This window comes from Chaetodon auriga, chromosome 10 (assembly GCF_051107435.1).
Source record: "Chaetodon auriga isolate fChaAug3 chromosome 10, fChaAug3.hap1, whole genome shotgun sequence".
Lineage (NCBI taxonomy): Eukaryota > Metazoa > Chordata > Actinopteri > Chaetodontiformes > Chaetodontidae > Chaetodon > Chaetodon auriga.
The window spans coordinates 23,954,540-23,969,029 of NC_135083.1; the positions used below are offsets into that span (position 1 = coordinate 23,954,540).

Genomic DNA, 14,490 nt, shown 5'->3' on the forward strand with positions numbered 1-14,490 from the left:
CTTTCACGATGCTCTGCTGGTTATTGACGTCCTGCAGGTTGCTCAAGGTTAAATTACAACCTAGAACAGGAGTGTATTTTTCCTCTAATGGGAAAGTTCAAGAGGTATTTTGAATATCCATGCTACATTCAAAAACTATTTGGCTTTTGAAATATTTTTTAGCCATAACTGTAAGGTAACTGCATTGCAAAAGGGATCTGAAACTGACTTACAAGAGTTTAAAATGTGTAATTACAAATAAGAAACATTTGCAAATGATTGAACTGCCTTTTACTACTTGGATACACAGCCACATATTTTTAAAGGAATAGTTTGTCATTTTGGGAAAGACACTTATTTCATATTTTGCTTGAACTATGACACTGGAGCCATGAGGTTATTAGTTTAGCTTAGCATAAAGACCAGAAGCAGTTTGGGTCCAATCCCTGACATGTTGTTTACCTGATTTATGGGCACTTGTCTCATTTCAGTGCAGGCTGAAATGGAACAACAGCTAGTTTCTGTCTGCTCTTTGAGGAAGCTAGTCCTGGCCAGAACACATGTAGGTTCGCCTACAGCCGTTAGCCCCGTTTACCACCGTTTATGTACGTGACTTAAGTTAAGTACATTACGTACAATACGTTACATTTCCAAACATGGTGCCCCATTCATTCCCATGAAAGTTGCTCACTGGACATATTCTCCAAAAAAGGCTCTGCAGGTTTCATCTTGCTTTTGGGCCTATAGAGCATTCTCACTAGAGTCCTTCACCAGCTGAGCTGGTTGACCATATCTGAGACTTCCTCTGGCCAAGCTGATTGACTTCCTATTGGACACTGAAGTCATGACCCACCATACTCTGACTGATTGGTTGGTACTCATTGCCTTCATTTGTTGGGTTAGAAGGTTAGGTTTAGGCAAGAGGTGTGTGATTGGTTAGGGTGAGGGTAAGAATATCAGGGTAATGCCTTTGACATCCTTGGAAAAAACTATTGCGCTCTGTGTGGCCACTGTCAAAATGGCTTCTCAGCCCAGCTCTGTTCCTGATGGGGGCTTGGCTATAAAAGTACATGTAGCTGCCCAATCCACAGTGGAAACCTGATTTGTTCCCAAAGACTTTGAGTGTGAGGAATGATTTGCTGAAAGTGTACATCTATGTGAGGTTCCTTCTTATCTGATGTGTGGAAGGAACCATATTCACCAGCATTTTGTCTCATTACTTCGCTGCAAATGTAACGCACGTTGGAGCTAGTCCTCTTGGTATTTCTGTTGCTTTGGAAGCTTGATGTTATCCTTGTTATCCTTGCTTCAGTCAAACTGCGGGCCTTTTCAAAACACTTGCTGATTGATGGTATTTTTGTTTGTTTGTGTTAATGGTCATGGTGGTGTGGTCATATTGTGAACATTTCCCAATTGGCAATAGCTGCATGATTTCAATAAAGTACGTTTTATGACAGAATAACAGTGGTATGAAAATGTTAAATATCTCTCAGTTTTGGGTCTGGCTTTCCATTGCCATTGTTGCTGCAGTCTGCTGTGTAGCTGCAGTGGTCAGTGTGACTGTGGGTAAGAGGGGTCTTGGAGTACAACGGACCTGCTGGCTAGCAGACACTTATGGAGCTTCTCAACAGATATTAGTTATATTTACATACTGCATACAACATGCTACATTTACATTTTGCTGCTGGTATAATAGGCGGATTCCAATATAGCCCAACCGTTTGCTCAGGCCTTAGGACAGTGACAGTGTGTATCACTCCTCCTGCTGTATGTTTTTACAATACAGAGTTTACAAGAGTTGTCAAAAGTGAATTTAAATCAGTTTCTCTGAAATCCTCCGTGTTCAAGATGCTTAAGTTTCACAGTCTATACAACACCTCTTATAAAAGCTTTTTGAAATTACATGTAGACTTAGATACAGTAGGTGAGCCAGTAGTAGCTTGAATAATTATAGTGAATCATGAAGCTAATTAGATTCACTTGGCTAGTTGGCTTAGTGTGACTCAATTGTTTCACTTTTTTTTTTTTTTTTTACATATCCATACATTATTGCATGATGTATGTAAATTAGGGTGTAACATCACCGAATGACTGCGTCACTGTCACGTTGTCTGTGTCCAATTACTGGGATACTTGAATGGATACAGCCACCTTTTCCTAATGTGACGAGTCAAAATGCCAGCTGAAAGAGGCCTTTTGAAAATCGCCAGCAACATTGGACATTGACATACTGCTGGCTGCCGAGAAATTGTTCCAGCATTTAACTCCCAGTTAAATAGCAAGTTTTGCCACATTTAGATGCCATTTGGGTAAGGTTTAAACATTTAAGACTCAACTGGTTAATTGGGGAGTTTTAAAGGGGCTGGTTCAGTGTATTTCTGAACTTTGGACTTTCCCCTTGCTTTCAGCCTTTATCCTAAGCTGAGCTAATCGACTACCAATTCTAATACCCTGTGCTTATGAGTCTCAACCAGCAAACTAACGCAAAAATAACTTGTCTTAGAGCTTATCTCTCTTACTGTTCATCACAATCATACACTTTCACAATCTTTCCATCAGGTTCATCGAATCAGTCGCTGGCAAAGTCGTTACTGTCCCTGTAATGTTTTTGTGTCCCAGAGCCTCAGACTGTCAGTTTCCACTGTCTGCTCCTAACCTTCTGTAACTATATAGTGGTAGTAAGATTACACTACAGCGACATCAGCCTCATTTCTCATGGGAAGATTAAGTACGTTTGTACACATACATCAACACACAAATGGCTTCAGGGTTTCCTGCGGCGACATTCATTGCTGTCAACCCATGACGTGGGTTATGGCTCACTCTTCCTGTGACAGTTGTGTTTTGTCCTTTCTCCTAAAGTGCTGTATTGGTGTGTACAGGCTTCAGGTACATAGTTACAGCACAATACCTATTTGTCACTGTTGCCTTTACTGCTTTATTTATCTTGTTTCTTTCTCAATTTCTCTCACATACACACCTTTCCTTGCTCTTAATGTGTCAGCCTGTCGGTTTAAACATCTTTCTCTTCTTGACATTGTCTTTTTTATGTCTTTCTTTCTCTTGCCCTCTATCTGGGTGCTGTTGCCTCATCACACAGACCCTGAAGCTAAAAACATCCAAGGGGGAAACAATATATAATCACTGCCACTTAAACCTCCTCGAGTAGTGCAATGTTTCTGTTTTTATCCTGTTCTCTGTGTGCGTCTGAGAGGAGATGGGGGTTGTGCTTCATGAGGTGAGGTGACAACATGGTTTTCTTACTTTGCGACAAATTAATTAGTCTTGAAGATCAAACAACCAACAGCAAACACATGAACCCCCCGGCCCCATCACACACACACACACACACACACACACACACACACACACACACACACACATACACACACACACACACACACACACACACACACACACACACAGAATGATGATGCTCCCAATCTGTCCAATACTTATTATTTTGTGGCATCTGACTAGTCTGCCATCAGACACCTTTGCGTGTTTACTGGAACTATTTTGTCAGTCAGCATCTGTTTCCCTGGTAATCTTGCACAAGACCACAAACTAAAGACATGAGCTGAAAGGTGTGATGAGATGCACGTCTTATTGCTCTATTAGAAGCTCTGTGGTCTCACACTGAGGTGTCAAATCTTGATGAGATGGGATAGGATCAGATTAGAGAGATGAGCAGCATCAGATTCATTTTGATAACATAGAAATCAAAATGCATTAGACAAAGCACACCCAGTACATAGCAATAGTAGATAATAAAACTATGTATGAAGTGAATATATTGCTGCTCAAGTGGATTGAAAACATCCTTTACTATCGACATGAGCCATTATCAACTGTACATAGTCTAAGCAAATCTAAATCCTAAACCAGTGTAATCGTTTGTTACATAATTTAGTTGTAATAAAATGTTATACAATTCACCATCTCTTCTGTGAAACATATGGACAGCACATACTTAGTCTTATCAGTAAAAGTAAATCTTCTGCGATCATCTGCTCCCAGACACACTGGCACGTTTTCCTCTGCGATCCCTGGGTCAAGGCCTTTGTTCTACACAGAGAAAGCTCGTGAGTTCATGTAGTTTTACGTAACCTGTGGATAGATTGCCACCTCGTGGTCAAAACAATGTAAGCGGTGCAGCAAATTGTGATTGTCAAAAAAAAGACTATGGACTATTAAAATTGAGAGTCCCACATGTTCTTTTAAAACAAATACAAGCATGTTTTAAACCACATGTTAGCCAACTTATTTTTTATTTGTGTTTGTTGGCGTCTCTTTCGTCATGGTGCCTGGTCGAAATCAGATAGGAACCATCATCTGTTGCTTGTTTCCTCAGGTGGAGGCGGACGAGTCTTTGAAGGAGCTAATCAAAATGGCGAGCCAAGAGGAGTCAGTGAGGGAGTTCGTCGCTGTTACTGATGTGGACGAGGAGAGGGCCCGGTTTTTCCTGGAGTCCGCCGGCTGGAATTTGCAGGTACATCTTTTCTGGATTTTTTCTTTGAGTTGCGGTGGAGCATATGACTGGAAATCAAAAGGAAACAGCGGTGACATGACATGTGTCAGACGGATAGCTTGCCGGCTAACGTTAGCCTGTGTTGCCGGTAATTTGTGCAAGTCACCCTTTGACAATGGCCAGACAGCTTTCTGTCACCAACAACGGGGCTATTGTACAATTAGTGAACTGACACATCCACTATTGCAAGATGATCGGTTCCCGTTGTCTTCTTACAAAGCCGGTTGCCATTAAGTTTTGGCTAACGCTTCTCTGCCGTGAGTCCATTGAACAGTCGTAGCTAGCGTTAGCGTAAAGCTACATTCATGTTAACTTAATCTTGCGGTCAGCATTGGTTAGCTGGGAATGCTGCATTATCGGTTGCCTTGTTTAACTATTGTACGTGATCATTAGTAGCAGGTAGGTAAGAAAACTGACGATGAACTTTCACCCCTCTTTATTTTTGGATACTAATAAATGTTCAACTTAATGAATGCAGTGATTGATTTTCTCACTCTACTCATGCTTGCAGAATTAAAATATCATCAGCAGGGCGACTGTGTTCAAAACATGTCTATCTGCCGGGGCCTTGGGCGCGAGAAGGGTCACATATAGATCAAAGTTATCAAGCTTTTAGATGAACTACTGCTTGAAAGGTCATAAATATCACATGGCACTGTTTGGATCATTAGTCGCCTTTGGTAAACTGTCTGTCGGGGTTTTGCTGTGACATTGTCAGACTACTTGTGTCTCTTCCCAGCTCGCACTCGCCAGTTTTTTTGAGGATGGAGCTGATGACGACATAGTGACCCTTCCTCAACCTGAAGGAGGGTCCTCAGTGTCCCGGTCTGCAGGGCCAAGGTACTGTTGCTTTTACATATACCACACTTTGATTTGGATGCACACTTCCAAGCTGCATCAGTTTAGCAAACAGTCCTAGGCCACAAACTTTAAAGACTTCAAAGCTCATTGTGCATCATCGGTATTGTTTTTGTAAGGTACAGATCAGTGCATCAGCCCCATATTTTTCTTTATCATCAGCACTCAGCCCAGAGTGACCTCCTTCAGAGATCTGATGCATGAGGCAGAGGAGGAGAGTGATGAAGAGGAAGGCCAAAGGTAAGTTTCATTCCCAGAAATGTGTGTTTATCTTTTTTAAGGAATGTGTCATTCAGTGTAACAGTGACAGATGAAGACATAGGAGCTCTTTGGAATGTAGCCACCAAGCCTGTTTTAATTCTGCAATGATTGAATTGATCACCATCCAGGTTGTATTTGTAGGTATAAAGGTCGATGTTGGGTCTGGTTGGGATTGAGTGTCATGCTCAAGGATGCTTCACTGGGATAGAGGGATTAAAATAGACCCAAAGACAAGTTAATAAATGTAGTCATTGCCCAGTTGGTTGTGTGTTGTAACAGCAGCCCTCTGAGGTCTTTCTCATCCTCCGAAATGGGTATGTCATTTGTTGAAGTCTGTAGACATGGCTGTCTGTCTGAGCTGTGCATCCTCTCAGCGTTTGGATGAGAGAAAGTCACACCTAGTGGAGTGATTCCAGAATGCACCAAACTATTTTTGGTCCTAACTCATTCACAGAGAGCTGGTTTTCTGCAGCATCAACAGATTCTGCTGCTGGGGCAGTGCAGGGGACTTGGACTGTGTGGGGCTGCTAATGTCCTTTTAGTCCATTTTTATTACATTCAGTGAGGAAGCTCAGCTGTAGAGCAATAACTGTGCTAACCAGAGTCAATTATAATAGCATGCATAATTTACATTTCTGTTTTGTACTACGTGCTGGCTTTGATAATTACTTGTTTTTGTATTGAGGCATTGTTTCTTTGTGTTTCTTTGTTTTTCGATCTCCCCCTGTCAGGTGACTGACAGTGAGCAGAGTAACATAGCGCACCGCTGATGTTGAAATGCTTGACATGGACCACAATGAAATCATGACGGAAATCTTGACAAAACTAAATGTTTTGGGCTTCATGTTTACTGTGGTGGATTATGTAGCTGGGGCAATTTTCAAGTCTGTTCACATTGTTTTCCCTCATGCCTCTAACTGCAGCGTGTACACTACTTGGAACCATGTACATATTTGAGCTTGTGTACACTGTGCTTTTCCTTTTAAGTGCTGTGTACATACTGTCGTTCAGAAATCCTAATGTGCACACCTGAGAAGTGTGAGTCTGTGATTTTAGCTTCATGTACTATTTCATTTGTTTGGTAAGAGTCAAAGCATCCATGCTGTACAGACTATAAACTACTGAGTGTTGCTAAAGACAGATTTATAGTTGACGCAAGGGTTTAACAGGATGTGTGTGTAGGTTTTGATCAATAGTTCAGTGTCAGATTGCTTCCACTGCTTCCAACACTAGATGAACGTATTGTATGTGTTCAGGCTTTATTGTAAGTTTTTCTAAGATAACATACTTTTTTAGCTTTCCTAACGCTGTCTTGATCATTAATACCAGCATCAAACACATAGGGGAAAATACAACCAACACAAGCTGACCAATCACAGTTCTTGCTGTTCCCATATAGTATCTACATAGCTGCCATAGCCCTGATGTGTAGTTAGATTTTTAAGGATGCACATGTCACTTTTGGCATAGCTATGGGACCTAGCTGCCATATGTACACACAGCATACATACATACAGCGTAATCCCTAAAAGCAGAAGTTTAAATAAAGTTTATCCTGTTATTAATCCTTTAAATCTCGACTATAAACAACATTGAAGTGCACATCTGTTACATAGTTACACTCTTTGGGGTGATTACTATACATGCAGTAGAATGACCTAGACCGTCATCATTACCACCAGCCACTTGTTAGCTGAGGGAATACACAAATAAGTGCAAAGGAAGAGGTGATCTGGATTTGACCACAGGCCCCTTTACACTGTGATTATCTGCACTAACTGATGAAAGATGGCAACATGTTGATAGAAACATGTTGAAATCTTTGGTTGTTAATTGTAAATGGTGGTTGTTGATGATATTGTGAGATGTCCATGGATGGCTGGTTTCAAGCTTCAGTGAGCAAAGACAGTGCATTGCATTGTTCCCTCTTTCCCTGGTCTCAACCAGCTTCACAATGTCTTTGCCCTTTGCCACATTTCAAGAACATGAGAGGTGAACCAAGCTGATGACGTCTCTTCTTGGACCTGTTTATTTACTTTGTAGCACTAGAATTCAGCGCACTCATCTCATACATTTCTGCCTTTATTTGACCCATCTCGTCTTTCTCCACACCTTGCCAGGTTTTTTGCGGGAGGATCAGAGCGCAGTGGGCAGCAGATCGTTGGACCTCCCAAGAAGAAGACTTCCAATGAAGTGGTGGAGGATTTGTTCAAGGGGGCCAGGGAACATGGAGCTGTGCCTCTGGACCGGAGTGGGAGGGGGCCAGGAGAGCCCAGCAAAGCCAAGGTAAGGTGACGCTCACAAGACCAGTGGTGGTGTCTGGTCGCTCTCCTTCTGTACTGTCACATTTCTTCATTTCTTTCAGGTCTGTTGTCATGTTGTTTTTATTCTCTCCTCTTGTCTCTCAGGCTTTCCATGGTGGAGGCTACAGGCTAGGCGCAGCTCCTGAGGAGGAGTCAGCTTATGTGTTTGGAGAGAAGCAAGCCTCCAACAGCCAGCAGGACGTGAGTGCAGACCCTGATGGGTCCTCTTTTTTCACTTTGTGCAGGTCTTGCTTTGTTTCTGGCATCATTGGCACTAGTCACGCCCCCTTGGTGCCCGTTCAGCCAATAGAACAAGAGATGAGTCATCCTGATTCGCTGCTAGTTCTTTGAGGTCATCATGATGTACACATAAGGATTAGCTTTGTTTTTCTGAAACCATGTGATTGTTCGGGAGCTCGTGGAAACCGTGCTGTTCTTTATATGCGCAGTCACATATAACTACAGTCTATGCCTTCAGACTGTCTGTATTAACAGATTTGGCAGCAGATTTGAACTCTGCTTCTTGCTGTTGCTAATCTGCAGTCAGCGGTAAAGTGTTTTTACTCCCTCCACCTCCCAAGCATCCTCCTGCTTTAGCATTTGGATGTTATTTCAGGATCTCTGCATTTATGTTCATTCAAACGTTGTGTGTCTCATGCTCTGCTGCTGCGTTCTTGAGCCGAGAAAGTCTATGTCAATCTTAGTCATGTTGAGTCTCGAGCATCACAGACAAATTATAGATTTATTTATTATTGTTTCATTAAATAGTTGACATGCATTTCCTGAGTGAAATCCTATAAACACGACTCATTTGCATTGCTTCTTATTATTTTTCCGTGTGTGTGTTTTAGGTACATGTGGTGCTGAAGCTGTGGAAGACAGGTTTCAGTCTGGATAATGGCGAACTCAGAAACTACAACGATCCTGGCAATGCCAACTTCCTTGAGGCAATCAGGAGAGGGTGAGATTATTCTGTTAAACTGCACAAAGTCACATGTACCGTGCATATGGAATGTTTGCAGACCCTTTCAAGTTTTCCACATTTTGTTATGTTTCAGACTCGTTAATCTAGACAAAATACTCCACAACAACAAAGCAAACACAGCTTTTTGGAGTTTATTAAAAATATATGACTAAAAAATAAAAGGGAAAGATGTACCCCAAGTATTCACTCTTTGTTATCACTCACAGTTGAGCTCCTGTGCATCCGACTGCATCACCTGTGCCACCGCAAGCAAACCATGAGGTCCACAGAATTGTCCATAAACCTGTGAAACAGGATTTTGTCAAGGCATAATTCTAATTATCAGCATTCAGAGTGCCCAAGAGCACAGAAATCTCCCATCATCTTCAGATGGAAGAAGCTTATTACCAGCAATGATCTGCCTAGAACTGGGTGCCCAGCCAAAGTGAGAAATCAGGGATGAAGGGCCTTGGTCAGACAGGTGACCAAGAAACCAGCAGTCAGTATGAATGAGAGCCAGAGTTTCTTTGTGGAGATTGGTTTGCCAACAGACACCTCAGTGACTCTCAGACCATGAGAAGCAAAATCCTGTGGATTGATGAAAGAACGACTGGTCACAGTTCTCAATAGCATGTGTGGAGGAAAGCCGGCACTGAGCATCACCTCATTAGTACCATCACTACAGTCCAACACGGTGGACTGTGTGAATGTTTTTCTGTGACAGGGACTGGGACACTAGCCGGGACAGAGATGCAGAAAAATCTAGAGCAATCCAGACTGATGAAGATTTCCGTTTTAACAAGAGAACAGGGGACCACAGGAGTGGCTTTGGGAAACGTGAAAGTCCTTGAGCGGCCCTATCAGATGTGAACGTGGCTGTGCATCGAGGCTCCCCATCCAACCTTGAACAATTCTGCCAAGACGAGCGGGAGAAAGTTCCAAAAGAATGAGTGCCAAGCTTATCGGATCATTTCCGAGAAGACTTGAATCTATCATCACTGCCAAGGGTGTTTAACCAAGTACTAGGAGAAGGCTCTGAATGCTGATGATTTTTACTAAATTTACAAAAAACTTGAAAACCTGAATCCATTTAAGATGAGTCTGAAACATAAAATGTATAAACCTCATTGTAGGTTCATCGTCGCTCCACAAGGACACACGATGTTGTTAATGTTTATATGAAAATGTGTTTACAGGGTTGAATTCAGTGATTTGTCTTTTCCTCTGAGACTCTGTCGTCAGTTTGAAGGGAAACTGAATGCGTTTATTTAGCATGTGATGAAGCCCCCTGCTCATCTGCTGACTGTCCACCTGCAGGGAGATTCCTCTGGAGCTGAGGCAGCGGTCTCGAGGGGGTCAGGTCAACCTAGACATGGAGGACCACAGGGATGAGGACTTCTCCAAACCCAAGGTTGCCTTCAAGGCCTTTGGAGGCGAAGGACAGAAGTTGGGAAGGTGAGATTGATGAGCACTCTTGTTTCATTTAACATGTCCCTCCTCCTCAGTTCCTTCCCGCACCTCCTCTCCTCCCTTCTTAGTCCCTCTCACCTGAGACGTGAGAGGAGTTGAGACAACAGGCATTTAACAAAATGAGACACCCTCGCTCCGGAGCCGTCATTTTAAACGTCAAGCAAGTCTCCTCTCTCCTCACAGTATATTTTAGGTGTTGATGTTGAGATTGATTTCTGGGTTACAGGGAGGACAGAGGTGACATGGATTTACAGAAGAGAGAAATGAAAAGAGCCCAAGGTTTCTGTGTTGTTTCTCTTCATCGAAATATTGCAGATGAAAAGCAGCAGCTGAATTCACTGCGAGGCTGCATAAAGGCTGGAAAACCAGTCGAACGTGTTCGCATGAATCACCTTTAGTCTGGCTGTTGACTTTGTGCAGGCACTGATTCCACATTAATAACTGGCTTCTCATCAGTCATGTGACAGTGTTGGAGCACATTTCAGTCTTCAGGATTTTTCTCTTTAAGTAAAATCAGGGGATTTCAACAGCACTTCAAAGAGTCCAAATAAAAAGCAACACATTAAAATGACACGTATACTGTTCAGTGGAGGTGAGGTCAGAGGAAATGTTTGAAATGGAGGCATAAAGAAAGCACTCAAGAGCCAGTGGAGGAGGACGTCAGATGGATTAAGTGAGGACAAAAGACGCACAGAAAGTAATGACAATGACTCAGTGCGAGCTTTACTCTTGTTCTACAAGACTGCAAACTGCCAAAAAAGTGGATTAACATGTTATCAAATGTTGAAATGCAGATAATATGTTAAAACTGTGCTCTTCTGAGTACATGGTGTTTGCCTCCGCCAACGTATTTTCATCATGATCACAGTTTGACAGAATTTCAAGTCTCACTGAATTCTCATCTTTCTTCCCTCTCCTCTTTTCTCCAGTGCCACTCCAGAGTTGATTTCAGCTCCGGCCACCTCCCAGCAGGACCAGGCTGCCAACGAGGCCCAAGCCAGCGCCTCTGTGACCCTCGACCCCTCTCAGGCCGTCACTAACATTCAGATCCGACTGGCCGACGGCGGCAGGCTGGTCCAAAGGTTCAACCATACCCACAGGTGACTGATTAACTCTTTTCAACTTGAAGTTGGTGTTTGCACCCTTTAGACTGCATCCATGTGTCTGCAGCTCTGTGGGAATGTTGAGTGGCCTATTAAGACAGAGTACAAATATGAGAACTACGTCTGACTTGTTTTTCCCAGTTTCTGATGTTGCTTTGTCCCCAGTGAGGACCCAAGTGCTTCAAATGTTAAATGAACCATTCAGTTTAATTGCCAATGCAGAGAAGTCTAAATTAACTTAGTAGAACTTAGCCAGCAGGCATTTGATTCTGTTTTGTTGTCAGTCATTTGACAACAAACACATTCAGTTTGGTCGATGACATGAAATGATGAGGTTGTTCTTCTGTCATTCACTTAGCTGCATCTTATGCTTTAAACCAGCGTTGTCTGGAACAAAGTCATACAGTCTCTTAACCCTCTGCTGCGTCCTCTGCAGCTGTAGTTTAAACTGATTCATTTCTAGATGCTAATGATTGTTCTCAGTCTGTCATCTTGTGCTGAAAACTATCGTTAAACTAACGTCATATTATGTAAGAACACATGCACCACATGTCTGATACCTGCAAGAAAGACATGTATACAAAAATGTACTACTGTTTTTAATTGCTTATTTATTGAACTAGACTAAATGTTAGATGTTCTGAATCTGTTTCTGAATTGTCTTTTCTTAGCTCTTTCAGAAATCTGAACCTCCTTAATTACAGTTTTCTCAGTGAACACTGTTACATGGTGTTCCTCTGCATCACCTGTGAGGGGCAGACCTTTTAAATTATTTTCATCACACATCCATTCGAGCTGCAGTTCGGCTGAATCTGTGATCCTGTTGACTTAGCAGCCAGGCCCAATGCAGCATGCAGGTTGTGTTTGAAACCACAGCAATTTCAGGTTCATCTGAACCCATTTTAAACTGCAGCTCAGCTCGACAGATGCCAGTTGACAAAGCGACAGCCTCAGAGTGGGATCAGCTCTGTTGAAAGGTCACACAGAGTCAGAGGAAACAGCCCAACCTGGCTTATTCACACTGGCGACTTAGTCACATTTTAAAGCTGTCTTCATTTTCAAAATCATCCATTGGCAGTTGTCTGTACGTTCATGTGTACATAGCAAACAGCAATGGCTAAAAAAAAAACAAAAAAAAACTAGGGCTCAAGTTGCAGCCCACAGCTGACTGTCTCCATGGCTACAATTATACATTACATATCCAGTATTATACAATGTATTTTGTGTTTACATCCCCACAGCATTATGGGAACTGTAGCTCCAAAACTTAAGCACTGTCCCCCAGACAGAAGACAGAGAATAATAGTAGAAGCAACAAAATCCATTCTCGTTGCACTGTCAGCATATTTTTTGATCCACATTGAAGTAACTCAAACTCCTGGTCCGATCTGCCACTAAATGACCTAAAATAAACATTTTCAGCTTACATAAGGAGCTGTGTCATCCGGTCTCACACACACAAGTCAAACCCACGTTTCCTGTCACGTCTGTTGTGTCCCTCAGGGTGTCTGACCTGCGGCAGTTTGTGGTGGCGGCCCGGCCCGCCATGGCTGCCAGAGAGTTCGTTCTCATGACCACCTTCCCCAACATGGAGCTTTCGGACGAGAGCCAGACGCTCCAGCAGGCCAACCTCCTCAACGCCGTCATCGTCCAGCGGCTAAAGTGAGGAGTTGAAGAGCGCCCCCGCCCCCGTGTGGCTGAGTAACTACAGCCCTGTGAAACCTGTTGCCCCTTCTGAGGGAGGAGAAAACATGGACTTATGTATGGACTTCTAATTTCTGATTTTTGTTTTTCTAAAGTGAAACATAACATTCTGTTCCCCAGACCCCACCCCCCACCCCACTCTTCCCCCCTCCCCCCTCCCCCCTCTGCGCTCTGTGATGGGCAGTCATGAGGGGGGAGCTGAAAACCTTTCAGAATGGAACAGAGTTCATTTAAGAGCTGTCGGGAAGCCCGCAGATGCTGTTGAGTTGTGCTTTTGATGGGGATGTGTTTACACGACAGCAATAGATGGTTTCACCCAAAAACACAGCAGCAGCTTTCTGAAGAGCTGTTTGGTTGCAGAGATGTTCACTAAACCTGCTCTTTTCTCCATTAACTTGCTCCCCACTTTTCCCCTTCTCTTAACCTTAATGTGGCCTCACCACATTCACACAGCAGCAGACTCCTCGTTTGTTTCTGTGTGTGGCACAAACCAGAGCCACATGAGGAAGACTAGTCTTATTAAGGTAACAGTACATGTTGATGGTGTGGTTTTGTACGCTTTCCATTTCTCTCCACGTGCTCCTTTTGGAGAGAGAAGTGTAATGAAGTAACAAAACGCCGAGGGCCTCTTTCCTCCAAACCAACCGATACCAGTAGCCTTACGCTCCGTTATTCACCTGCAGAACTACACCTGTCCCTTCGTTCAAAAGAAGATGGAGTTATTTTTTTAATCTGCCTTTTTTCCTCTTTGATTTTTCCTTCACAGATTACAGGATTGCCCCAGTTAGACAGTGGCATTTGGATATTGTGTAACCAGAAAAACGGTGACACATGGCTTTATTATCAAACCAATGTTTGAGCAGAAGAACTGTAGATTGTAAACACTGGTTTGTAGTGGTGGAAGTGGAATTCCTACGACACACTGACATCTTCTATGCATCCTGGGGCAACACACAAATATGTCTGGACCTCTGGTAAAATAAATCCATTTTATGGTTGATGTATAAAGAACTTATCGTCTTGTGTTTTTATTGTAGGAAAGGCAACATTTAGCGGTGAGAAACATGAATTCTGTTTTCTAAATGTGATTATTGGCTTGTTGTCAGTAGACTTTTATCATCATTTACAACAGCTTTGACTATCAGATCACTGTGGGCAGTAGCTGGATCTCAGACGTGCTGTCTTTCTTCTGGGGAAACTGGATTTCTTGCTGTGGTAGACCTTTAAACCAGTTGTCTTATGTGACCAGTCGAGACGTCTGAGTGAGTGAGGGTTGAGAGTGGACACAGCCAAGAGGCTGTCTGCTGCAGATGGCTG

General features: G+C 42.9%; 1 protein-coding gene across 1 annotated transcript; it reads left to right on the forward strand.

Annotated features, from left to right (window-relative positions):
• The first annotated feature begins 4,333 nt into the window (after positions 1-4,333).
• nsfl1c (NSFL1 (p97) cofactor (p47)) lies at positions 4,334-14,184 on the forward strand. Its single transcript, XM_076741600.1, has 9 exons — positions 4,334-4,471; positions 5,250-5,350; positions 5,531-5,608; positions 7,750-7,915; positions 8,038-8,133; positions 8,784-8,893; positions 10,214-10,351; positions 11,296-11,466; positions 12,973-14,184. Exons 1-9 carry the CDS (start codon positions 4,370-4,372, stop codon positions 13,133-13,135), a joined length of 1,125 nt encoding a protein of 374 aa, XP_076597715.1. The 5' UTR covers positions 4,334-4,369; the 3' UTR covers positions 13,136-14,184.
• The last annotated feature ends 306 nt before the right edge of the window (positions 14,185-14,490 follow it).

What these genes read in the sequence shown, in the direction of transcription:
- nsfl1c (XM_076741600.1), top strand. Translation starts at nt 4,370, where the DNA reads ATGGCGAGCCAAGAGGAGTCAGTGAGGGAGTTCGTCGCTGTTACTGAT. An exon ending in GATGAAGAGGAAGGCCAAAG is followed by an intron (nt 5,609 to 7,749) that starts GTAAGTTTCATT and finishes ACACCTTGCCAG; the next exon opens with GTTTTTTGCGGGAGGATCAG. An exon ending in CTTGAGGCAATCAGGAGAGG is followed by an intron (nt 8,894 to 10,213) that starts GTGAGATTATTC and finishes GTCCACCTGCAG; the next exon opens with GGAGATTCCTCTGGAGCTGA.